Source organism: Oncorhynchus mykiss, chromosome 19 (genome assembly GCF_013265735.2).
Source record: "Oncorhynchus mykiss isolate Arlee chromosome 19, USDA_OmykA_1.1, whole genome shotgun sequence".
NCBI classification, from domain to species: Eukaryota; Metazoa; Chordata; class Actinopteri; order Salmoniformes; family Salmonidae; genus Oncorhynchus; species Oncorhynchus mykiss.
The window spans coordinates 45,350,632-45,378,227 of NC_048583.1; the positions used below are offsets into that span (position 1 = coordinate 45,350,632).

General features: G+C 42.1%; 1 protein-coding gene across 6 annotated transcripts in view; it reads right to left on the reverse strand.

Moving 5' to 3' along the window:
* LOC110497976 (pleckstrin homology domain-containing family G member 3) overlaps positions 1-27,596 on the reverse strand; it is a 60,464-nt gene extending 32,868 nt beyond the window's left edge. For 3 of the 6 annotated variants that reach the window (XM_036954922.1, XM_036954923.1, XM_036954921.1), the window contains exons 1-2: positions 27,286-27,593; positions 17,278-17,345 (exon numbers count right to left, since the gene is read on the reverse strand). In XM_036954922.1, coding sequence (XP_036810817.1) covers positions 17,278-17,326 — 49 coding nt within the window. In that variant the 5' untranslated portion in view covers positions 17,327-17,345; positions 27,286-27,593. Of the gene's footprint in view, positions 1-17,277; positions 17,346-27,285 lie in introns of all 6 variants that reach the window. The other 3 variants (XM_021574472.2, XM_021574471.2, XM_036954924.1) reach the window with 2 other exon arrangements.

Here is a 27,596-nt window from a genome sequence, read left to right on the forward strand (position 1 = left end):
AGTGCATAGTCTATAGAAATGTTGCGCAACATGAGCTCTCATGAAGTGCTTGATTAGATTTTCAATTACATTTGCACTGATGTCAGACCGATTAGAGGGACAATAGAGTGCAAGTACCAGGCAGTTAGCAAGTTTGGTAGGCTACTAATGACCATCAGCAGCATCAGAGCTTGGAGAAGCCTAATTACCGTGACTAAACAGTCACGTGGAATTTGACTGCAATCAGCACTTGTGTCCTCCGGGGAGGGGGCGTTAATACTGTCACCGTAACAGCCATAGTAGTAGGTGCAATAATCGTCCACCACCCAAAGGACATCCAGCCAACTTGACAACTGTTGGAAGCATTGGCATAAACATGGGCCAGCATCCCTGTGGAACGCTTTAGACACCTTGTAAAGTCCATGCCCTGACTAATTGAGACTGTTGAGGGCAACAATATTAGAAAGGCTTTCCATACACACCAAGTGAACAGTCTATTGGGTACACCACTACATTCATGGAAATGGTTAGCTCCTACAGACAGTGAGTCACGTGGCTGTGGCTTGCTATATAAAGAAGCAGGCAGACCGGTATCAATACATTCAGTTATGGTTCAATTTAATGTTAGAATGGGCAAAAAGAGTGACCTAAGCAACTGAGCGTGGTATGATCGGTGCCAGGCAAACTGGTTCCAGTATCTCTGAAACGGCCGGCCTCCTGGGCTTTACACACACAACAGCGTCTAGGGTTTACAGAGAAGGGTGAAACATTTTTTTTAAATGCAGTCAGCAGCAGTCCTGTTGATGAGAGGGAAGGAGAATGACAAGAATCATGCAAACTAACAGGCGGGCAACAAAACAGGCAATTAACGGCACAGTGGTGTGCAGAACGGCATCAGTTGTGTAAAGTACTTAAGTAAAAATACTACTTTAGTATCTGTACTTTACAATTTACATTTTTGAAAGAAAATAAATGTACTTTTTACTCCATACATTTTCCCTGACACCCAAAAGTACTTGTTACATTTTGACAGGAAAATGGTCAAATTCACACACTTATCAAGAGAACATCCCTGGTCATCCCTATTGTCTCTGATCTGGAGGACTCACTAAACACAAATGCTTTGTTTGTAAATTATGTCTGAGTGTTGGAGTGTGCCCCTGGCTATCGCTCAATAAAAATTAAATTGTGCCGTCTGGTTCTCTTAATATAAGGAATTTGAAATGGCTTATACTTTGATACTTAAGTATATTTTAAACCAAATACTTTTACTCAAGTAGAATTTTACTGGGTGACTTTCACTTGAGTAATTTCCTATTAAAGGCATCATTACCTTTACTCAAGTAAAATACTTGAGTAAAAGTATTGCTTGGAAAACACAACTTGTTCGTCCTTGTCACAAATGGGCTATTGCAGCAGACGACCACACCTGGTTCCACTCCGAACAGCTAAAAACAAGAAGTGGCTCCAATGGGCACGCGATCACCATTGGACAGTTGAGTGGAAAAACGTAGCCCAGTCCGATGAATCGCAGTTGGTGTTGAGTCATGCGGACTTAGGAATTGGCGTAAGCAGCATGAGTCCATGGCCACATCCTACCTGGTGTCAACGGTACAGGTGGTGGTATAATGTGGTGTGGGGAATGTTTTCCTGGCACACGTTAGGTCCGTTGATAAATTGAGCAACGTTTCCCTGACCCTAAGAATTCAGGTGGTTCTGTAAACAAAGGTGTCTGACCCGGTACTAGATGGGTGTACCCAGTGGCGATTTTAGCATGTAAATCTTGGTGGGGCAACAAATAAAATGTGGCTGGCAGCAAAACAGTTAATTCAGCCTAATTTACTACCTTTCAATAAATAAATAAATAAATAAATAAATAAATAAATAAATAAATAAATAAATAAATAAATAAATAAATAAATAAATAAATAAATAAATAAATAAATAAATAAATAAATAAATAAATAAATAAATAAATAAATAAATAAATAAATAAATATATATATATATATATATATATATATAGTTGACTTGCTTAAACAAATGTGGTTCCTACTGACAATTGAGATGTAGGGACTATGGCATATGGGGACGACAAGCAGATAAGAGGCAATCCATAATTTCAAATAAGACATTCATGAGCGAGCTAGGACAGACAGTTATAGACTATTTGTTCTCCACTTTTGAAATGTACAGTAACAGAATTCAGAACATGGGCCGTTCTTAGTGTTCTCTCTATACACCAAGTCAGAACCGTAAGATAAATAAAAGCATATAAGCAGACAATGAAAGCTCGTACAATATTTGAGGATTACATTTCCCATAAACAGGTTATTGGCTACATGTGAACCACCAAGTCTGAACATTAGCTGAAATTAAGAGGTGAAAAAATACCAAATTATTTGGGTGAGGCACATGGGCTACTGACAGTTTACTACACAACATAAACTTAGTATTACTTTCTTAGATACAGTATACATATCTCCCTAGCATATTACATAATTTATGCAGCAGCATACAAAACATTTTTGGACTCGCCTTGTGCTGTGCTCACTTGAAATGGAAGGAGGCGCGGAGGTCCTTGTGGGCAAATTGTCAAACTTTCATCAGTCTGGCATTCTCTGGATTTATGGTACTTTCAAGACAAGAGGTTGACAGGTTGAATCATGGCCAGTGATCTTCGGTGCTCTAGAAAGAGGCCGAGTTCCGAATGTACAATTCCGAGTTGGAAGAAAGTTCAAAACATATTTTCCCCAGTTGTAGCTTGTTTTTTTCGAGTTCCCGGTTGTCTTGAACTCACTAAAGTCAGATTTTGCAGTTCCGCGTTACCAGTTGTTTTGAGTGCGGCACAAATCATGCTTCATTGACAGCATGGCGAATGAGCCTTAATCTTAGACTTGGGACCACACAGCCACTCTACTGAATAGCAGGCTAATGATTGTTTGCAATAACCACTTATTGTTGAATTTGCGATTTAAATTTGCGATTTATGTCCAATGGCCGATGAGCACCGATACGTTTGATCTACAATTTCTCTTATGACAAGGATTAAAAATGACTTGCCAGTAGATTGTCGACATGATTTATGATGATTGCTAGCTAAGATTTTCAATGTATGATGTTGACATGATCAGTTCCATAAAAGCTACTTTACAAATGTGATTTAGCGTCATTTATCTGTAGCCAATGACCTTGAGCCTTCTTGGATGGGCACCTCTGAATGTAATATGGAGCACCCAAGAGGCTAGAATTTGAGCTCTACCCTTAGACTTGGCGGTGAAGTAGTGTCCCCATGAGTGAGAACACTGAGCCAATCACAGCGCAACGCTCTGTATTTTCTGCTGGCTTGCCCCACCACCATAGAAAGCACTGAGCTAGGCTGAAACACCTGCATTTTGGAGCTGCCTTAAGAAAACAAAAAAGACACTGGTTTGTATGCGGCTTTAACTCAATGATATATATTTTAAACATTAAAAACATTGTTTGCAAACTGATGAGACATGTATTAATGCAAAAATAACATGCAAAAACAGGAAAGCCCCGCCCCCCCCCCACAAATATACACAATAGTGAAGACATCAAAACTATGAAATAACCAATATGGAATCATGTAGTAACCAAAAAATAAGTCTTAAAATATATTTTGATGTTTTTAAGACAATTCAAAGTAGCCACCTTTTTTTTGTCTTGATGAAAGCTTTGCACACCGTTGGCATTCTCTCAACCAGCGTCACCTGGAATACTTCACAGACTCTGCGTCACAAAGATAAATTTGGACTCATCAGACCAAAAGGACAGATTTCCACCAGTCTAATGTCCATTGTTAGTGTTTCTTGGCCCAAGCAAGTCTCTTCTTATTATTGGTGGCCTTTAGTAGTGGTTTCTTTGCAGCAATTCAACCATGAAGGCCCGATTCATGCGGCCTATCTGAACAGTTGATGTTGAGATGTGTCTGTTACTAGAATTCAAAATAATTTATTTGGGCTGCAATTTCTGAGGCTGGTAACTCTAATGAACTTATACTCTGCAGCAGAGGTAACTCTGGGTCTTCCTTTCTTGTGGCAGTCCTCATGAGAGCCAGTTTCATCATAGCGTTTGACGGTTTTTGCAAGTGCACTTCAAGAAAACTTGAAAATTCTTGAAATGTTCCAGATTGACTGACATTCATGTCTTAAAGTAAAGGACTGTCGTTTCTTTGCTTATTTGAGTTGTTCTCAACATAATATGGATTTGGTCTTTTACCAAATAGGGACATCTTCTGTATACCAATCATACCTTGTCACAACACAACTGATTGGCTCAAAACGCATAGTGTGTGCGGAATTCCTGATCGAAATTCCGCACACCTGTAAACTGAAACACTTTCCAGGTGACTACCTCATGAAGCTGGTTGAGAGAATGCCAAGAGTGTGCAAAGCTGTCATCAAGGCTAAGGGTGGCTACTTTGAAGAATCTCTTTGTTACTACATGATTCCATATGTTCCATTTCATAGTTGATGTTTTTACTATTATTCTACAATGTAGAAAATAGTACAAATAAAGAACCCTTGAATGAGTAGGTGTCCAAATTGATTGGTACCACCCACACACAAACAGTGTATAGACAGTAGATGACTAGAAAAAAGGCATGTACATCAGTAGTTATATAGGATGAGCCATGCATGACTAGAAAACAGTATATACACACAAACAGGGGGTAAAACAGTATGCAAACATTAAAATTACCAGTGTTCAATGGCTCTGTACATAGGGCAGCAGTCTAAGGTGTAGAGTAGAGTACCGTGTGGCAACAGGCTAGTAACAGTGATTAAAGTTCAGGCAGGGTACTGGGCGGAGGCCAGCTAGTCGTGACTGTTAAACAGCTTCCATCTCCAGGCCATCAGACTCTTAGACTCTCGGTCCCAGCTTTGATCAACAGGTCGCGGCTCGGATGGCTGAGGTACTTGATCATCGTAGCCTTCCTGTAACACTGGGTTGGGTAGATGTCCTTAGAAGGCAGGTAGTGTGCCCCCGGTGATGCGTTAGGCTGACTGCACCACCAGAGAGCCCTGTGGTTGCAGACGTACCAGGCAGTAATACAGCCCAAACAGGATGCTCTCAGTGGACGCATCTGTAGAAGTTTGTGAGGGTCTTAGGGGCCAAGCCAAACCTTTTCAGCCTCCTGAGGTTGAAGAGGTGGTGCTCTTGAGCCTTCACCACAATCTGTGTGACGGGACCATTTCAGGTAGTCAGTGATTTGCATGCAGAGGAACTTGAAGCTTTTGACACACCCACTGCAGCCCCGACGATGTGGACGTGTGCTCTCTACTGTAGTCTACGATCAGCTCCTGTGTTTTGTTGACGTTGAGGGAGAGGTTTTTCTGGCGCCACTCCACCAGGGCTCTCACCTCCTCCCTGTAGGCAGTCTTGTCATTGTTGGTAATCAGGCCTACCCCTTGTATATTCAGCAACTAGATGATTGAGTTTGAGACGTGTGTGGCCACACATTCATGGGTGAACAGGGAGTACAGGAGGGGGCTGAGCATTCACCCGTGGAGCCACCATGTTGGGGATCAGCATGGTGGAGGAATTGCTGCCTACATTCACCACTTGGGGTTGGCCCGTCAGGAAGTCCAGGACCCAGTTGCACAGGGAGGGGTTCACACCCAGGTCCCTGAGCTTAGTGGTGAGCTCGGAGGGCACTATGGTGTTGAAGGCTGAGTTGTAATCCATGAACAGCATTCTTACATAGGTATTTCTCTTGTCCAGGTGGGATAGAGCGGTGTGCAGTGCAATGGCGATTGAGTCATCTGTGAAGGCAGTATGTGAATTGTAGTAGTCTATGGTGTCAGGTAAGGTGGATGTGATATTGTCCTTCACTATCCTCTCAAAGCACAGCATGATGACAGAAGTGAGTGCTATGGGGCAATAGCCAAGGTAACTGAACTAAATTACTTTCTTGGGTACAGGAACAATGGTGGACATCTTGAAGTGAGGCCAGACATATGGAGACATTGAATATATCCGTAAAAAATATTTAAAAAAAATAAAATAAATAAATTTAAAAAAAACACTCCACCCCGCTGGTCTGCACATGCTCCTAGGACGCGGGTTGGTATGCCGTCTGGGCCGGCAGCCTTGCGAGGGTTAACTCACTTAAATGACTTGTTGGCCACGGAGAACCAGGGAGTACACAGTCCTCGTGAGTGGCGGGGGCCTGCGTCAGCAGCTCAATGTAATTTTCCTCTAAGTGGTCGAAGGTGTTTAGCTCGTCCGGGAGCGAGGAGTCTGTGTTCACGACATGACTGGCTTTCCCTTAGTAATCAGTGATTGTCTGGGAGTCCTTGACACATACCTCTCAAATCCTTGTCCCTGTACTGTCATTTTTCCACCATTGCCTTATAGGTCATAGCTGGTCTGTTTGTACACATCCATGTTCCCAGTCACCTTGCCATGGTTAAATGTGGTGGTTCCCACTTTGTTTTGCACAAAAGCTCACATCTATCGACCGCTTTTGGTTTGGATAAGTTCTGAAATCATAACAGTGGGAACATCCTGATGAACCCAGTCACCAAGTCAGTGTATACGTCAATACTATTCTCAGGCGACCTGGAACATTTCCCAGTCCATGTGATCAAAACAATATTGTGAAGACATCCCCAACTGGACCTTTTCCTGACAACATGACATTTGTGTGGTCAATGAGTGGCAAATCAAAGACAAATAATCTTTCGCATTTCCCCACCATTGTCTCGTGTTCTCTATGATACATCTCTTCATCAGGAAGCTATATCCTTTTTCCAACATCAACTTTCCTTCATAAGACAGAATATGATTAGCAAGCCACAGAATTGTGTAACTTGTCAGTTGCAAAGCATTGAGAGATGTTGCGAGATTGACATGTTCAGGTGGGGGGGTATGCAAACCAACCTGCCCTGGCTTCCATGTTCATATGTAAATTTGACACTGGACAAAGGGTTGTTGTTTTTGTCCTAGGAAATATTTATGGCCCAGTCAAAGCAGTTGCTATGGACAGACTCAGTGCTTAACAGGTTCTGTCTAACGCAACACATCCTGATTTCAATAGGAGGAACTGACTACATGAGCTAAGGAATCCAAACCAAGTTGAAAATAATAGTAAAACATAACAGCAAAGGATCTAAATCCATCCATAGAGATGTTGAAAATCCAGCAACAAATCAAATGTGTTGAAAGGTTGGTAATACCATACATGAAAACTACACCTTGGAATAAATACTCCAGTAAGAAAATAAGTTTTCTTCAATCTCACCCATACCTTTAACAAGAGTGCAGTGATGAACATGGTCTTCACCACCCGGGTGCTCACTATGACGAAGGTGAAAAATTCCAGATATTCTCTTGGGTCTGAGAAATCCTTCCCTTGGGATGTACTGTACGTATAAACCTTCTCAACTACAATCTACGAACCCACAGTAGAGTTTAAGAAACTCCGATTTTTTTTAGATGCATGCCAGCAAAGTCACTACACAACACATTAATTGCACTATAACAATGACAAATGGTGCCCACAAACTGTTAGGGCCTAAATAAAGCTGTCCCAACAGCAGAGCTTCCTTTCCAGCACCATTGAGTGAGTCCTTACCACTGCTAGGCTTGACTATCAGCAGAGCCTTGCTGGCAGCAAAACAGTTAATTCAACCTCATTTACTGGCTAAAAAAATAAAATATACATTGCTGATATGACTGACTTGCTTAAATAAAATGTGGATTCTACTGACAATTGAGAGGTACAAACTATGGCATAAGGGGACGACGAGTGGATAAAATATCCGTAATTTCAAATTAAGAACGACCTAGGATGAACATAGACAATATAACTATGTTAAGCACTTTTGAAATGTACCGCAACAGAATTCAGAACATGGGCCGTTCTTACAGAGTTCTCTCTGTACACCAAGTCAGAACCGTAGGATAAATAAAGCGGGCATATAAGCACACAATGAAAGCTCTTACAATAGTCAATGATTACATTTCCCTAAAACAGGCTAGGCTGTGCCCTACCAAGTCAGAACAGTAGGCTAAATTATGAGGGGGAACGGGACCAAATTATTAGGATGAGGCACATGGGCTACTAACAGCTTACTACACAACATACACTTACTATTACTTTCTTAACTACAGTAAACAATATCTCCCTGGCATATTATATTTATGCAGTAGCATACAATACATTTTTTGATTCACTTATGTGCTGTGCTCACTTGAATAGGAAGGTGGCGCAGCAGTCCTTCTTGTGGGAAAATTGTGTCAAACTGTGTCATCAGTCTGGCATTCTCTGGATTTATGGTGACTCACAACTGGGAACTCACAACTGGGAACTATGGAAAAAACAAGGTTGAATCGTGATCTTCAGGTCAGAACTCTAAAAAAAGAGGTAAGAGTTCCAGACTTAGAATTCAGAGTCGGATAACCGTTCAAAACATATTTTCCCAGTCAAAGCTAGTCCCCCCCCCCTCAGAGTTTCCAGTCGTCTTGAACACAGCAGAAGTCATGCTGGATTGACAGCATGGCCAGTGTATTCAACCTTTTTTTGGCCCATGGTGTTGCATGTGAATGGTTATCCTTTTAAGCTTGGAAAAGAGACATTTAAACCCAGAGGACACACCCACTCCACTTAATAGCAGGCATGTGATTGCTTTGCAATGCTTGCAGTTCGCCACGGATTCCTTAAAAACCACCCATTGTTAAACTTGATTTCAGACTTATGTAATGTTTTTGTCCAATGAGCACCGATACGTTTTATCCATAATTTCTCTTCATAGGACAAGGATTGAAAAGGATTTGCCAGTAGATTGTCAATGTGATTTGTGATGACTGCTTGTATAGCTTGCTAGCTAAGATTGAAAGTATGATGTTGGCATGATCAGTCCAATCAAAGCTACTGTAGATAACATGATTTGGAGTAATTTTATCTGTTGCCAATGACTTTTAGCCTTCTTGGATGGGCACTTTTAATGTAACTCTATGCAGCACCCAAGACACTAGATTTTGAGCTCTATCCTTAGACTTGGCGGTGACGTAGTGTCCCCATGAGTGACAGAACACTGAGCCAATCACGGCACAACACTCCGTATTTTCTGCTGGCTTGCCCCACCATAGAAAGCACTGAGCTAGGCTGAAACACATGCATTTTGGATCCACCTTACGCAAGGCAATGTTTTTTTTTTTTTTAAGAGACCATGTTTGTATGCGGCTTTATTAACTCAATGATATACACTGCTCAAAAAAATAAAGGGAACACTAAAATAACACATCCTAGATCTGAATGAAAGAAATATTCTTATTAAATACTTTTTTCTTGACATAGTTGAATGTGCTGACAACAAAATCACAAAAATTATCAATGGAAATCAAATGCATCAACCCATGGAGGAGGTCTGGATTTGGAGTCACACTCAAAATTAAAGTGGAAAACCACACTACAGGCTGATCCAACTTTGATGTAATGTCCTTAAAACAAGTCAAAATGAGGCTCAGTAGTGTGTGGCCTCCACGTGCCTGTATGACCTCCCTACAATGCCTGGGCATGCTCCTGATGACGTGGTGGATGGTCTCCTGAGGGATCTCCTCCCAGACCTGGACTAAAACATCCGCCAACTCCTGGACAGTCTGTGGTGCAACGTGGCGTTGGTGGATGGAGTGAGACATGATGTCCCAGATGTGCTCAATTGGATTCAGGTCTGGGGAACGGGCGGGCCAGTCCATAGCATCAATGCCTTCCTCTTGCAGGAACTGCTGACACACTCCAGCCACATGAGGTCTAGCATTGTCTTGCATTAGGAGGAACCCAGGGCCAACCGCACCAGCATATGGTCTCACAAGGGGTCTGAGGATCTCATCTCGATACCTAATGACAGTCAGGCTACCTCTGGCGAGCACATGGAGAGCTGTGCGGCCCCCCAAAGAAATGCCACCCCACACCATGACTGACCCACCGCCAAACCGGTCATGCTGGAGGATGTTGCAGGCAGCAGAACGTTCTCCACGGCGTCTCCAGACTGTCACGTGCTCAGTGTGAACCTGCTTTCATCTGTGAAGAGCACAGGGCGCCAGTGGCGAATTTGCCAATCTTGGTGTTTTCTGGCAAATGCCAAACATCCTGCACGGTGTTGGGCTGTAAGCACAACCCCCACATGTGGACGTCGGGCCCTCATACCACCCCCATGGAGTCTGTTTCTGACCGTTTGAGCAGACACATGCACATTTGTGGCCTGCTGGAGGTCATTTTGCAGGGCTCTGGCAGTGCTCCTCCTTGCACAAAGGCGGAGGTAGCGGTCCTGCTGCTGGGTTGTTGCCTCCTACGGCCTCCTCCACGTCTCCTGATGTACTGGCCTGTCACCTGGTAGCACCTCCATGCTCTGGACACTACGCTGACAGACACAGCAAACCTTCTTGCCACAGCTCGCATTGATGTGCCATCCTGGATGAGCTGCACTACCTGAGCCACTTGTGTGGGTTGTAGACTCCGTCTCATGCTACCACTAGAGTGAAAGCACCGCCAGCATTCAAAAGTGACCAAAACATCAGCCAGGAAGCATAGGAACTGAGAAGTGGTCTGTGGTCACCACCTGCAGAACCACTCCTTTATTGGGGGTGTCTTGCTAATTGCCTATAATTTCCACCTGTTGTCTATTCCATTTGCACAACAGCATGTGAAATTTGTCAATCAGTGTTGCTTCCTAAGTGGACAGTTTGATTTCACAGAAGTGTGATTGACTTGGAATTACATTGTGTTGTTTAAGTGTTCCCTTTATTTTGAGCAGTGTATATCATTTTTTTTGTTTGTCTGATAGGACACATTAAAATGCCAAAATAAGATGCATAACAGGCACCTGTGACTCCTCCTGCTGCAGCTTATACCCTCAGACATTTCCTTATGAACAAAAGGTATCAAGGGTACTTGGTATTCACATCATAATCCTCATCTGTTTGATATGAAACCCTCTCCATTAAAAAGTGACCGGTTTTCATCCTTTAAATGATCCTTGAATGTTTCTAACCAAATCAGGAACTAGCCCAGAGAAACAAGACTACCTGTCTAACATCCAGCATGCAAATTCCTCTCCCTCCTATAGTTGCAAAAAAGGTATTTTGCCTTTTATCGTAAAATCCCAAGAATTAGACAATTGTATTCCCTTTGTCTTGCCTTGATTCATAAGAATAGGTATAATCAAAATATCATTTTGAAAGCAACCCGTAGGAATACTTGAGAAATTGTCACCTTTTTATGAGCACACTATTAACTTTCCTGATTAACTGCTACCAGGGCATTCCTGGTTTCTGTATGTCTCGACTGTGCCTCCGCAAACCTAAATATTCCTTCTAGCCATAAAGCTGACTTTTTCTTTAAAAAATATATATATTAAAAAAGGCACACAAGCTGGAAAATACACCTCTCTAATTGGATGATTAGTACTTTTTGGATATATCCTTCACTTGCATCAAACTCCTGTGGATGCGAAGGCGCCCCTTAATAAGTTAACTTATGCTTTGAGCCAAAGGCTTGGCGTCATGCCGTTGGGGAAAGCCAGGACTTGCACTTTGCTCTACATCTCAAATGAGAGCTTCCTCTTCCCAACATCCCCTCCATTCTTTCCCCTTAAGATAAAATATAAAAGGAACAGAGGGTGTAGTCTGGAGTTCATCCCCTTGGGAAAGACTGCTCCTCAGGAGGCAGAGGCTGACACTAACAATTAGTCAGAGACTACATTATCATGCACCTTACAAACAACCATTGCCCCTTGTCACAAGGTCAGGAAAACCAGCTTCTCAGCCATGAATCGTCGCTAGCGACAAAACACTGATTATGGTATTACAAGAATCTCACTTCTAGCCCGTTTGTTTTATTTACACTTTGCCTTCAATGTTCAAAACTGTCAAAGAAATGTTAATGATTAGCTGAGAGGCCAGTAAATAAACCTGAATGGCAGCAGTGAATGAGGCTGAGCACACAACCTAAACCTGCATTCCACAAGATACATCAAGATCTAGCTAAATGTCCTGTGCTTACAAGGGAAACTGTTTGTGGTTGACTTTTTTCTAAATAGACACAGCTTAGTTGCCATAATGACAATGTGATTGTTGAATATACTGTATAGACGGGTTCTTAATCATAAGTTCAGCTGTGCACTTGCTTAATGTGCATTCTGCCATTTCCGTTACCTTGTTTCTGAAAAGGAATTCCTAATTCACCCCATTTAGTTTTAGAGACCTGATCAACAATTGTTTTATAAGGGAAAAAAAACTTAGTGATTAAAAACTAAGGGAAGGGAAACATCTATCTGCACATACAACCCATTGTACCATCATTCCAATACTAATGAGAGGAAGAAAGTGGTTGAACAAGAGAGAAAATGAGTTAGTCTTTAAGATGCTTATCTTTTCAAAAGACCCTGATTTAATCCTGTAAGTTTCCACAAAGCAACATTTGAGTGCTGAAGGATCCAGCAGTGCCAATTGACCTCAGTGCACAGGCATGTGATGATCCACTTAAGTCTCCATGCAACACACCGCCCAAAGAGCCTCTTCAAAAGGTCCATTTCCTCTGGACAACACGCCATCTGACAGCGGTCCAAGCACATTGTAAACTTTACCACCAGGCTGTGTGTCCACAGATAGGCCAAGGGCCCCGTTAGCACTTCACAGCAGAGTGAGTCCCACTGAGGAGGGAGGGCAAAACTGGGGGACAGCTGGGCAGTGAGGTGGTGGTGAGTCTGGGGACTTCCAGAGTCCATCCAGGATGGAGTATCTTAACTGAGGATCACTGACACGGGAAACATAAAAAAAAAAAAAACAAGCAGCATTGTTTCCGAGGAAACTAATGTGGGGGTTTCTAAATGGAAGGCGATTATCATGAGCTACTTTTAGACAGGTAGCACAATAAGTGGATCCTCCCCAGATCTGGGAATCAGACTCAGCAGAAAGTCTGACTAATGTGTGTAATCCACTGGAAGAGTTCTGGGAGGAATGTCATTGTAAGAGACAGTAAAATCATTCACACTAACCAGGTTTCCATTCAACCATTTCATGCTGATGAAATGACGCATAAAAAAAAAAAAAATGGCAACCAGGCTGATGGAAACAGGAAATTCCAGTACAATTTAATAAAATGTTGACACAATTTGTTCGTTCGACGTGGTGGGATCTGTGGGTTGGTAAAATTAATTATGCGAGAAATGGCAGTGGAAATGCATTATATAAATAAATCATATGGAAGTAAACTTTGAGTCACGCAACGATATGTTGTCTGGTCCTCCCATTACGACTGCATGCAGTTTATTAAGCCACAGATTCATTAATTTAATGTGAACTTGACAGGGTGCCGAGGGTCATTCTTTCCAAAAAATATTGAGGGTTTATTCTAGTGACATGATTGATGCTTGGCTGCCGTTTGACAAAAGAAGAATTCTCGCACTTATCCATAATAATCTCATCATCATTAGCCTACCCACACTATCTGCGAGCTGTTGGCTAGAGCGCACATGCCAAGACTAGAGTGGGCACATTTGCCATATAGATGCAACAGTTGTCACAAACTGGTGCGTTTGGGTTTCAATCACATTTTCAACTCTTAACTTATTTGGCATATGGAAATAAAATGTCAAAGTTATTTTTATGTGCACTACGTCATCACGCACCAACTTTTATCCGCAATAAGTCAGTTTGACGAAAACATCTCTGGTGGGAAAATGAGCATATTGTTATGCGGATTCTTTAACCTAGCTATTGATACAGTTCTATGTGACTGTGGGGAGTGGGAGGCAGGGTACTGAGCAATGCAGTATAAGGCTGAATGTATAAAGGCATTGGCAACAAAAGAGTAGTAGGAATAGTAGGTTTTCTGAAAATGTTGAAGACAAGTCAAGTGACTATCCTACATTTTGCTCTCCCCGGTCCCAAAACACTAAGTTCTTCAGCCAACGATAGAAGTTAACACATACCGTAAAACTTCAATTATAATGCCTAAACGCAGAGGCTCAAATAGCAGCTGTTCCCTTTTAATAGTCAGGCAACGACATTTTAGCAAATAAAACACCTGTTTCAAATAAACATCGGGCCAAAATTGTTTGAGGTTTAATGTGTTACATGAAATAATCCAGTATAGACCAATATCATATCTTTTTTTAAATTTAAAAAAAAAATTGGTAGTAAGAAACTGCTAGTGATTGGCTGCCAACAGCTGAGAACTGCTAGCTAACTGGCAAACATAAACAGGCAACAACTTCAGGAGTACAGACCTTTAGTCGTGAAAATAGGAACTGCCAAAAATGAGTAAGGAAAATAATTCTGTCAAGGATAAAAAAGAAATTGTTTAAATAGGAGGCATACTAAAGACAAAATAAACATGACAGTGCAGGAAATTAAAAGTATTAAAATGCTAGAAGTGAATGCTTGAATTAAACAATTAACTATGCAAATGAGCAAAAGCTGTGTGCATTAAGAAAGACACCTGGCTCAAATAGAAGGCAGTCTATAAAAAGTGCCTGTTGTGTTCAGTGATAAGCAAAGAAACGCCCGGGCTATTAATGTTTTACGGTACATACTGATCAGCGTTGCAGTCAATGGATCTAAATGACAAGAGCATTAAAATCCTTACTAAGCAGTCTCCACATGCACCTAGAGTGCATGTGACTGGAGCTGGTGCAGCCAACCAGCCTATGACTGATAGAGGAGCAGAATGAGGGGTGAAAGTAAAGGTCTGGAGGTTCAGTTAAACAAGCAGCACTTAGAGGATCAGTCATTCCTGCTTGGCAGGGGCAAACTCAGACCAAAAATCATCCCTGGCATTTCTAACACACCATCACATTTTTAACCCAGAAATGCCAGATCTAGCCATGCAGTAGGGGCGATCACCATAGTATTGGCATGGGGCTCCAGACTTGGCTGGAACAGCTGCTGCTGGGACTGGGTGGATCCCTCAAATTAGTACAACCCCTTTACAGCACCATACATTCCGCAAGCACAGCTACTTTCCAATTTCAGCACACTCTACCAAGTAGGTCAGGGGTAGCTCTGATCTTTGGCACCCTGGTCCTGAGGTTTGTTGGTACTGGGTTCAGCCACGTTTCATCAACAGCTTCACACAGCTGTACATTAGTCAATGTCCATGCTGTAGGAAAGCTAAGTTTAATATATATATTTTTAGAAGAGTTTGCATGAATGGTCTCCTAAAATGGGATAATGCAACATTTATAAAAAAAAAACTGCTATCACAGCCTGCTTATTTTTGAATAATTTTTGTACACGTCTTTATAAAAAAAAAAGAATTTCAACTGATACATCAAATGAAATAAAACCATCTTGGCGCAGTGCCAGACTACTTGACTTCATGACAGCCATAGGTAGACAAGACTTGTCCCATGTTATTGTAACGCTGTTGGCAGTAAAACAAATCCCCTGGCTTTTGTCAACCGAGTGGTCACTTCATAAACTTTTGGGTCTTTTAACCCCAGATATGCATTGGAGCTGGAAAGTCACGACAACGTCATAGTTGTTTACTTTCACACAGAGCGGGGTCTTCCTTTCACACATTCCTCTTGGTTCTTCACGTCAACCAATCATTACCTCAAAAAGACAACATTCCCAGCTGGCCGTTAACATTCATCCAGCCATAGGACACAAATTGACAACATGCTTCTTTAACTCCTCTGGGTTCACGCGTTATTTGAACTAAGCCACAACATTTGTTTAACTACAATTTGAGGGTGAAAACAGTTGGGAGATTTGTTTGAGGCTTCAATTGCTAAAGGCACCTGAATACAGACTGAACTATACAGTCTGAGAAAACGAGACAACTCATGAGGGAGGCACACGTCCCCCCTCCAAGCCACTGGCCTCTAAAGAACGGATGGAGAGGAAAAACGGAGCCATTGACACATTGGCATTCTTCAGCCAGAGTGGAAGCTCAGCGCCAAATGTGTTCAGTGGAGAAGAGGTTTGGGGGGGGGGGAACACAATGTGGACACAGGCACAAAGGAGCACTGTGTAGAGTTCTTATTAAATATTATTTGCAAAGAAATGCATACTTAACAAAAACATAAAAACGCAACATGTTCAAAGATTTTACCGAGTTACAGGAAGTTAGACAATTGAAATAAATTCATTAGGCTTCAAATCTATGGATTTTACATGACTGGGCAGGGGAGCCACTGGGGAGCCAGGTCCAACCAATCAGAGAGTTCCTCCCCACAAAAGTGCTTTATTACTAACAGAAAAACTCAGCAAACCCCCTCCCCTCTTCAGACGATCCCGCAGGTGAAAAGGCCGGATGTCGAGGTCCTGTGGTCCTGTGGTCTGAGGTTGTGAGGCCGGTTGGACATGCTGCTAAATTCTCTGAAACGATGTTGGAGGCAGCTTACGGTAGAGAAATTAACATAATTATCTGGCAACAGTCCTGTTGAACATTCCTGAAGTCAGCATGCCAATTACACACTCCCTCAAAACCTCAGACATCTGTGGCAGTGTTGTGTAACAAAACTGCACATTTTAGTGGCCTTTTAATTGTCCCCAGCACAAGGTGCACCTGTGTAATGAGAATGCTGTTTAATCAACTTTTTGATATGCCACACCTGTCAGGTGGATGGATTACCTCCCTACCAGGGATGTAAACAAATTTGTGCACAACATTTGAGAGAAACAAGCTTTTTGTGCATATAGAACATTTCTGGGATCTTTTATTTCAGCTCATGAAACCAACACTTTACATTTAGATGTTATATTTTGTTCAGTATAATTTAAGGAAGCAAACCCCCACCCACACACACTGCAGGTCAGTTACACTGGCCAGGTAAAGCATAGGAACGGTTTTAGATTCAGACCCATCCTGATCCTTGTTTGTTGTTTGCACATTAAAGGGTCTGAGCAATGCAGAAGGGGCAGTCTAGCTCCAAAATCAAAGTTTTTCTGCCAGGCCAGCTCTGACCGACTGTGGGCAGGGAATTCATGAGTTTCTGAGCTCTGCTTTTCCAGATGTTCTTTATTCTGCAGTTGCCAGCCCTTTTCCACTCACCAATGCAGGACTCTGGCTGAAGGCAAATAACCTGTACATTTGGATTAGAATAACCCATCACTGTCACATTAGCTTGCTGATGTGACTGTAGGATGCCAAACAAATATCACTGCAAAAATCAAGTCAGAGGTTAGTAATGGACTTTCAGCTGTAGACTACCAAGTGATCATTGTTTACCAGTGCATCGGAGAATTCAGATCACACAGCATATAGCCTACTGTACAACTAACTACATAAAGTCAATAAGATGTTAAAAGGGCTGGTCTTACCTTCCCCCATTGGGCCCTTATGGAGAGCTCTGTGGGACTCCTCTGGCATGGCACTCAGGCCTCAGGACCTGCCAAGACAACATAAAGTAGGTTCAGTCTCAAGTCAACTCATTGCAGTACGATCAACAATACATAAGCTTTCACATAATAATGCAACTCTGCTGAAGACAGCAAGAGGACAAAACACACGTTCCACTGCAGTATGGACAATGTTGTGATGTCCTGTTGTATGTCAACTCAATCTAGATTCAGTACAGTATTGAGCTGCAGTACCTGCATATGAACATCCAGCTTCAAACCTCTCCTTCTCCCATTGCTCAGCTTCCCCGGTGAACACATGTACCTTGTATTATTCAAATGTGCATGTTACACCATCTTCTGTGCCTACATTCTAGACCATGCTAAAGGAACTCATACATTCCGCACTCCTCTAAGCTTATGTATGAGTGAGGGAAACTAGCTGGATTCTTATCAGCATTTGAGAAATTCCTCCCATTCCACTGATGACTGCATGGTTAGTCTGCGTTAGCTCGCGCCAGCCACTCGCCGACATATGGGGCTCCATAGGCCTGTGTAAATAGCTCATGTTGTAATCTCAGAACTTATATCAGACCAGTGACATGAGAGCTACAGGGTCCTAGCTGGGATGAGACATCCAAATTCTGCTGCCACCTGAAAAGTGTGTGAAGGTAATGGTGAAATCCTGTCAAACAGGCCTTGCAGTAACCAAACTACCACAATCCACACAAATTCCATAGCTAGCTACCCTCTTCTATAATAGTTTCCAACTCAAATCCACAAGGGCTTAATTGAATAAAAAGCTGAGGCATAATTTTTCATAGGCTTCACATGTTGACAGGTCAGGGAGTTCAAACAGTGGCCTGCAGTTAGGTTGGCCCTCATCATGCCAGAGTACTTTGGTCTTAATGATGTGCGTCACCTCCAGGCCCAGCCTCCCCACATCACTGCTTCTCTCCCTCAAAATTAAATTAATAGTGATGACTGGGCCTGAGAACTCATCTCCTGTGATTCTTAGCGAGCCTCCATCTTTCAGTTGCATTCTTCACACAGCTAGATCAGAGAGGAAGGAATTCTTCAGGGATTAGTGTCGGGCATTGTTCCCGAGTGCAATCTGTGGCCATTGCTACGAGCTGACAGGCTGGCTTGCTGAGGCCAAGCCAAGCCCACTGCCACACGAGGTTTGTCAATTAAGTTGCACAGGAACGCTGGGTGAAAACAAGATCCCTGCTCAACACATTATGATCATTGGTTTAACAGCGAGCAGTGCTCCTGCAGCTGTGGAGTTGGTTGTGTATTAACACCATGCTGCCTGGGAACCATGCAGAGGCATTTTATTGGTTCTAAAGCATGAAACACAGAACCTCACTGATGATAGATACTCATCACAGTGGGAGGCTGTTCTTTCTCTGGCTAGAACAAAAAAAGCAGTACCTGCTGAGTGCCGACCAGGTTGCAACGAACCTGACATTTCTACTTGTAGACTCGAAATACTCATTGGCCAATAACTCAACTTTGAGCCAATCAGAGAACAAACCCCCATGTAGGGGAGCCATCAGGAGTGACTGAATTTTAATATATTCTGCCATTTTCTATATCCACGGTTAAATGTCATGAGCCAGTTACACTTTATATGCAATGTAGACTTTGAGATGGTAGCTAGCTAAGTGCACTGACAATGCGCACAAAACGAAATACTTCAAGTTAGCTAACCACTGTAGTCAGTATTGACAGTCATAATTAGATCACAATAGATTAGTTTCCATGAAACAGCTGCCTGTGTTAGCTCTGGAATTAACTAGTTAATCTTTGCTGTGTGAACAGAAAAGTGTGACTGCCAGCAACGTTCAGAGGTGCTAAGTACTATCGACAGGCAAACATGTCAATCCTACTGGGGTGTCTGAACTATAAAAACATGAGTCGAAGAAATATCAATTTACATGCTGCGTTACAGCCAGCTATCAAATTAGGTAACAGGTGTTACATCTAGAAATAATGTCAGTGAATGAAAGGCTGTAATTAATTAAAGGTTCCTAAAGTTTCAAGCCTCTTCAAAAAATACCCTTTGAACAAGTACAGCCAATTGATTTTGAAGTGGAGGACTTCACCAAGATTGTTCATGTCTAAGGCAAGACTTTGAACTCCTCCCCCAGTGCACTGAGCAAGTCCACTTCAGACAGATCTGGAACCATGACCTCAGAGCTATACCAGCTGAACAAGCACACAATCTCCAGTGGTGGAAAAAGAACCCAAATTGTCATACTTGAGTTAAAGTATAGATATTTACTCAAGTAAAAGTCAGCCAGTAAAATACTACTTGAGTAAAAGTATGTGGCTTTAAGTATACTTAAGTATCAAAAGTAAATGTATAAATCACTTAATTCCTTATATTAAGCATAGGAGATGGCACCATTTTCTTGTTTTTAAAATTTACAGATAGCCAGGTTCACACTCCAACACTTAAAGAGCATTTCCCAAAGATGCATGTGTGTTTAGTGAGTCAACCAGGTCAGAGGCAGTAGGGATGGCCACGTGTTCTCTTGATAAGTGTGTGAATTTTACAATTTTCCTGTCCTGCTAAGCATTCAAAATGTAATGAGTACTTTTGGTTGTCAGGGAAAATGTATGGAATAAAAAAGTACAACATTTTCTTCAGGAATGTAGTGAAGTAAAAGTTATCAAATATAAATAGTAAAGTACAGATACTCCAAAAAACAACTTAAGTAGTAATTTACACCACTGCTAATCTCTCAGAAGTCTTACTGGTCAATGAGTGACTAGACAAGAAATAAGGGCTCAAAAGGTAGTCCATTAAAATGCCAGATTCACAAAATATTTTAAATAAACTAAATCAGAGAATACACTTGAATGGAAAAATAATGTTTATAAAAGGATATTCTAGCAAGAACAAGGTCAACACAGTCATCGATCACCCCCAACCTACAGATTTACTGCATTTTAAACTTCTATACCTCATTATCCATCATCACATTTGTTGAGTTATGAAAACTGTAAAGTCCAAATCAAAACTTCCTTGAAATCCTTAGGTAACCACTAGCCAGGCTGACAGTTATGTGGAGTCGGCCATTTGTGCTGAAGCCAGCCTTCTTTACACACAAATGGAGAGCATTTGTTCCCACAGCTGATAAGTGAGTTAGCTGCAACCTGAACCTCCCTTCTGGAGATCTGGAGCTTGTTCTCTAAGTGGACACAGATGCCACCATGGATAATCTGATGGTGTTTAAGTTAAAGCTGCAATAGATCACTTGGTCTGTAATACCCCTTTCAGCGAAGCAGTTGACACCCCTTGTTCCTGTGATCTTATGGGTTTTTCCTGATCCAGACTGCCAGAGTTTAAATTCCAACAGGAACCTTTTTCTAACAAATGACAAGGTTGTTATAGGCAGATGTTTCCATGAGATTATAGACTGTGCTCAGTTGAAGAGAGATTGGGAGATAAGGGGAATTCAAGTTGGGTCATTGTGTCCAATGCCCCACCCTAAACGTACACAAACCATAACAAAAGGCTGACCCCGTCCTCCCTGTACTTCAGACCCAAAGCCTGGAATTCTTGACTGAATGGCTCCTTGGGGAGAGATTTGATTACTATCTGGGGAATATAATTCACCACTGACAGCTCCCAGTGTTACTAGGGAAGTGAAACTTTGAACTAACAGAGGGCAGACTACGGAGGGTAGTAAGACAAGCCCAGACCTCTCCTCTGGGGAGACAAGCCAGACTCTGGGAAGATCTCAATTGCATATTCTTCACGTCCCCTCAGTCTTATCAAAACCCATTGGATGAGAAAACCAGAGGTCCCTCCCCTCTGACCTTCTCCGCCAAAGGGTTTTGAGAAAGAGACTCGGAGAGAGAGGACGCGAGGAGTAAGCAATTGAGATCTTCCCTCTCTGGAGAGGGTTACACAGAGGGTACAGAAAGGAAGTGACATTTAACCAACCAGTGAATTTCCTATTGAGTGCCACAGATAACAATTATATTGCATTTGAACCCTAAGGAATCATTTGGTAGGTCTTACTGACTGGGGGAGGTGTCCATCAGAGATAACAAAAATGTGAATAACGGCTGAATCTGATGGTGAAATGATTGTACTTTTTGCTACCTCCGCATCAGAGCAATTTCCATGCTGCATATGCATAAAATGAGTGTGCCTTGTCATTCCCGTCTTGACTCAGCTGCCCAATCATGCAGAGAAGCCTGCTCCCCATTACATGCAACAGCTAACTTGGCAAATTAACTGCTTCCGGGTGCGACATGAATCAAATAAGCATTAGATAGCAGGCAGGCTAAGAATAGTGTAGTAGAATGTAAGCTGCTCCACCCCACAGTCAGCGAGAGACCACATAACATTCTCTTGTCCCCAAACAGTCTACCCAACAAGACTCAAGGGATTCTGGGAATACTAAACAAGCCTCCGGGATGTCCTCATTCAGACAGGACACGGTCAGGTGTTTATATTCAGAAAGTGAATAATAGAAATCTAATTGAGCTGACTGACGTCCAGGAGGTCTATAGACTGTCAGACAAATGTTTTCCAGTGGTAGCGCTGTCCATCTTGTCGACCTCTCTTAGCCATAGACATTAAACCAGTAAATAGTGATAGGAACATGTGGATGATGTCAGCACTATGGAAAAATTCCAATGGTGCATAAAGTCTGAAGTATTTCAATTTGAAGCGTGCTATAAATTGTAGAATGGCACCATTAAACACTTAGGATCAAGTGTCCCCTTTCCCCACATTACTCCTGCACTATGACCCTGACATAGCCCACAAGAAACAAACAGCCTTTCATTCATTTCATTGGAGAACACAATTAACCAGACACTCCACTTCAATTAAACCAGCTCATTCTAGAATAGCATCTCCGCAACCTCTGACTCACAAGACATTTAACATATGAACTCTTCACTTTGGGCAGCTTTGTAATTAAAATTCAGAGCATGCTGCCGAATTGGGCCGATAAAAGATCTGTCCCTCAACGCCCGTGAAGATCGTGCAATGTGTGGGCACAGCACTTACATATTTTAGTCATTTAGCAGATGCTCTGATCCAGAGCGACTTACATTAGTGCATTCATCTTAAGTTAGCTAGGTGAAACATATCACAATTGTAGAAAGTAGTGACGTGACAAATGGAAAAATTCAGATAAAACTATAAGAAAAAAAGGGTTTGGGTCTCAGTGTGTATTTTTCAGATGCTTAAGCATTGCACACCATTACTGTACCTCAATTCCACCTTACAAATTTGCATTTCACCACTTTCTCAAAGTATTTCCATACAAGACGTCACTGCTATCACTTGCCTTTCTCTGCCATTTTTCCAACTGTTAATGACGATTAAGTAGTGGTGGAGTAGACTCAAAAATAGATTTGGCTCGTTCCACGTCTCACTCCCAGTGTCGACTTCCATTTCTGTGTGTAAAGACTCCTAAGAGATTAAGTATTTCTGGAATGAGGGGACTGATTAGTTGTTGCACTTCCAAGAACACAAACACTTGCATCCTTCATATCGAGCTAGTGAGGGACAGAGATAGCGGAGGGGCACAGTATAGGCAGGTCGGCCACCAGGTAGACAGTCAGAACCATGCACTAGGCCCATCTATCAGTAAGCAAAAGCTGTATCTCACAATGGAATGCTATATCTCACAACTTCAGCAAAGCAGGGCCTAATCAATGAAAAGGCTAGGATATTCTACACGCAACAGACCGAAGACTGAACACACACACTTGCATCATTAGCGAAGAGAAAGAGCAGGCGAGCCGGAGTGAGGGAGAGGGGACAGGCAGAAAGAACCGTGGGCATTTCTTGGTAATCTGTATCTCAATGTAGTCTTGTCTGACTCGCAAATTCAACTTTCCCTGTGCCTTTATAGTCTATCTTCTAGTTAGACTAACATGGCAAAGAATCTGATTTATGATAACTGCAGTGGGATTTAAATTGTGGGAGAATTTTGTTATCCTAGCCGAATTAGCGATCCCAATTTTGTTTAAACGTTTACACCCCCTAGAAGCAAGCACATTTTCCCACAGTTAGAACAAGTGATTTAGAATGGTCAATTAAAATACATAGGTGAAAAGTGGCATCTCCTTCATTGGCTATTGCTACAAGTTATAACCTTACTTCCAGTGCATTCGGAAAGTTTTCAGACCTAGACTTTTTCCACCTTGTTACGTTATAGCCTTATTCTAAAAATGCATTAGTTTTCCCCCCCTCAATAATGACAAAGCAAAATAAATGTTTGCTAATAACACAAAAAATAAAATCTAATTTACATAAGTAGTCAAACCCTTTACTCGATACTCTGTTGAAGCACCTTTGGCAGGAATTACAGCCGAGTCTTGGGTATGACGCTACAAGCTTGGCATACCTGTATTTGAGGAGTTTCTCCCATCCTTCTCAGCGGATCAACTCGAGCTCTGGCAAGGTGGATGGGGAGCGTTACTGCACAGTGGGTTCCCGAGTGGCGCAGCGGTCTACAGCACTGCATGTCATTGCAAGAGGCGTCACTACAGTCTCTGGTTCAAATCCAGGCTGTATCATATCCGGCCGTGATTGGGAGTCCCATAGGGCTGCGCACAATTGGCCCAGTGTTGTCCAGGTTTGGCAGTCATTGTAAATAAGAATTTGTTCTTAACTGAGATGTTTGATGGGGTTCAAGTCCGGGCTCTGGCTGGGCCACTCAAGGATATTCAGAGACTTGTCCCGGAGTCACTCCTGCATTGTCTGGGCTGTGTGCTTAGGGTCATTGTCATGTTGGAAGGTGAACTGTTATCCAGTCTGAGGTCCTGAGCAGGTTCTTCATCAAGGATCTCTGTACTTTGCTCTGTTCACCCTTCCCTCAATCCCGACTAGTCTCCCAGTCCCTGCCACTGAAAAATATCCCTACAGCATGATGCTGCCACCCCCATTCTTACCGTAGGGATGGCTCCAGGTTTCCTCCAGACGTGACACTTGGCATTCAGGCCAGAGTTCAATCTTGGTTTCATCAGACCAGAGAATCTTGTTTTTCATGGTCAGAATCCTTTAGGTGCTTATTGGCAAACTCCAAGTGCCTTTTACTGAGGTGTGGCTTCCATCTGGCCACTCTACCATAAAGGCCCGATTGGTGGAGTGCTGCAGAGATGGTTGCCCTCCTGGAAGGTTCTTCAATCTCCAGAAGAAATCCAGAGCTCTGTCAGAGTGACCATGGGGTTCTTGGTTGGCCCTTCTCCCCCCGATTGCTCAGTTTGGCCAGACAGCCAGCTCTAGGTATAGTCCAAAATTTCCCATTTGAGAATGTTGGAGGCCACTGTATTCTTGGAGACCTTCAATGCTGCAGAAATGTTGTGGTACCCTTCCCCAGATATGTGCCTCGACACAATCCTGTTGTCTCAGAGCTCTACGGAGAAATCCATCGACCTCATGGCTTGGTTTTTGTGCCGACATGCACTGTCAACTGTGGGACCTTCTATATAGGCTGGTGTGTGTCTTCTCAAATCAAGTCCAATTAATTGAATTTACCACAGGTGGACTCCAATCAAGTTGTAGAAACATCTCAAGGATGAGCAATGGACACAGGATGCACAAGAGCTCAATTGAGTCTCATAGCAAAGGGTCTGAATACTTAAGGTATTTCAGGTTTATTTTTTATACATTTGCACACAAAAAAATTACAAAATAATGTTTTTTGCGTTATTCAATCTACACACAATACACCAATGATAAATTATAAAAATCTTCAGCAATTTTAGAATAAGGCTGTAACGTAACAAAATGTGGGAAAAATGGAATCAGGTCTAAATACTTCCCAAAAGTACTCAATATAGTTTACATGTCAATTTAAGCCAATCCAGTTTGTTTGGCCCCATAGTTACACAACCAATCAACCCAGAAATAGTAAGAATATTTCAGACTCATCTCAAAATTGCACTACAGTCAACTGAAATACATTAGGCCCTAATCTACATTAGGCCCTAATTTCACATGACTGGGAATACAGATATGATATGCATCACAGATACAAAAACAAAACAACAACAAAAAAAATACTAGAAAAATGATGACCACCATTTGCCTCATGCAGTGCGACACAGCTCCTTCGGATAGAGTTCACCAGGCTTTTGTTTGTGGCCTGTGGAATGTTGTCGCACTCTTCAATGGCTGTGCGAAGTTGCCGTCACTAGTCAATCCAGAGCATTCCAAACAGCTCAACGGGTGACATGTATGGTGAGAGTGCAGTTCATGTATGAACTGGGACATTTTCATCTTCCAGGAAGTGTAGTGTGACATTGTGTTGTGTGACAAAACTATACATTCTAGATTGGCCTTTTGTCCCCAGCACAAGGTGAACTTGTGTAATGATTATGCTGTTTAATCATCTTCTTGATATGCCACACCTGTCAGGTGGATGGATTATCTTGGCAAAGGATAAATGTTCACTAACAGGGATGTAAGCTTTATGTGCATATGGAAATCGTGGGATCATTTATTTCAGCTCATGAAACCAATACTTTACATGTGGTGTTTATATTTTTGTTCAGTGTATATTTTCCATAACCTAAACTATTGTTGTTTCAACTGTTTGAAGCTGGTGTACAAACCCGAAAGTAAGACACAAAAGCAAAAACCTGAACGGGAAACATAGAAATAGGGCACATATAACTTATCTACAGCTTCTTAGACTTGCTTTCAAGTAGAATGATAGGAATGTGAGTTATACTGTAGATCTGTGTAAATTTGGTCAGGTTGCATACTGCCACTAAGACTCAAAATAGCAATCTATTTTTTTTTTTTTTTGCCATATTTAGTCTCACAGGCAACTATCCAGGAAAGGTGATCTCTGCAGCTGTTCAAAGTTCAGTCATAGAATGTTCTTTTTTTAGAACATACATAAATTATCAGTACCAAAATGTACTCTTAGCAGGGATCTAAGCTTTTAGCCTGACTCAGTGGAGTTAAAGAACTATGACAGTTTTAGATTATAGGTCATTTAATGGTCAGTGCAATCCAGAATCCTTAGGACATCCCTACCCTAAACCCAAACCCTTACATGCTGACCAGACCGGACACGTCGCAAAATAAATTTAGAAATCCATGTTAATCAATTATTGCACCCACACTGCTCATGCTCGCCAACGAACATCTGCGATGCCAAGGGCTAAATTAGAACTCCTTTCTATTTGACACAGATCGTGTCAGAAACTAGCTAAATTGTCATACATGTTTTAATGCTTTTCGACCTGTCCCCAAATGTTTGTCATTGGTGGTTCAGAGTTTGTTTTGACATTTGAACGTGCTTGTCATGATCGCGTTTGGTGTAGGGGGACAGAATAAACGTATGCACGATAGCGCACGCGCGCAGCCGGTTTGGGTTCCGTGTTACACATTTCAACTTCAAAAGGGTAGGGAAGTTCCAAGGATCTCAGATAGCACACCGTTATTTAATCCACATGGAATTTGACTAAATCTCCACATGCAACAGCAGGTCCACCTGCCTAGCAATGCAGTAGGCTACCCTGTTGAAGTAGGGGAGCTTAATGGATATTTGACACTGCCATATCATGGACAGGAGCCCTAACTTGAACATGTTAAATAAATAAAAATCCTAATATACCTATAGGCGACTTTTGTCATTTCAATAGTAAAGGACTGGTGTGTTTTTTTATAGCCTAAATAATACAACATAGCTCTTTTACCTCATCCTGTCAAAACAGGTTGGCATATTTCACGTGTTGTGGTAGATTCTGGGTGAAAAGCGTTTCAGAGCAGTGAGGAACGTCTCGAGACGCAGATTTACCAAATCAATTACGGCTTTGACTGAATAAATTGATAGGCTCTACATCACAATGCGACATGAACTCCTGAAGAAAAGCAGTGTTGTATGGACCATACATGCACTTCATGTTGTGTAGGCTTTTCATAAGGAAATTCGAGAGTTGAACCGTCTGATTCACGAATGTTTCCCCGGTTATTAGAGTTCATTAAACACTTACCAAATGTTTGAGTATGTAGTCGTCTGTCTGTGAACCTCCGAAAGTGTAGGTCTAGTTTTTCTGTAGACTATAATTTCGGTTTTAGTTTTCCATAGATTAACTCACATTGTCAAACACATAAATCCTCCGCACAGCCCAGTTGTCCTCTACTGACTCCACAGCTGAGCCGAACACATATCAAAGTACAGCGAGCAATAGGTCAAAGACCGCCTACTTCCAAAACACGCAATCTAATCGAGAGTGGTAGAATTTGCTAGCTCAAATTGTCTAATTAAAGTTTGCTTTAAAACAGGAGGCCAATTCTGATTTTT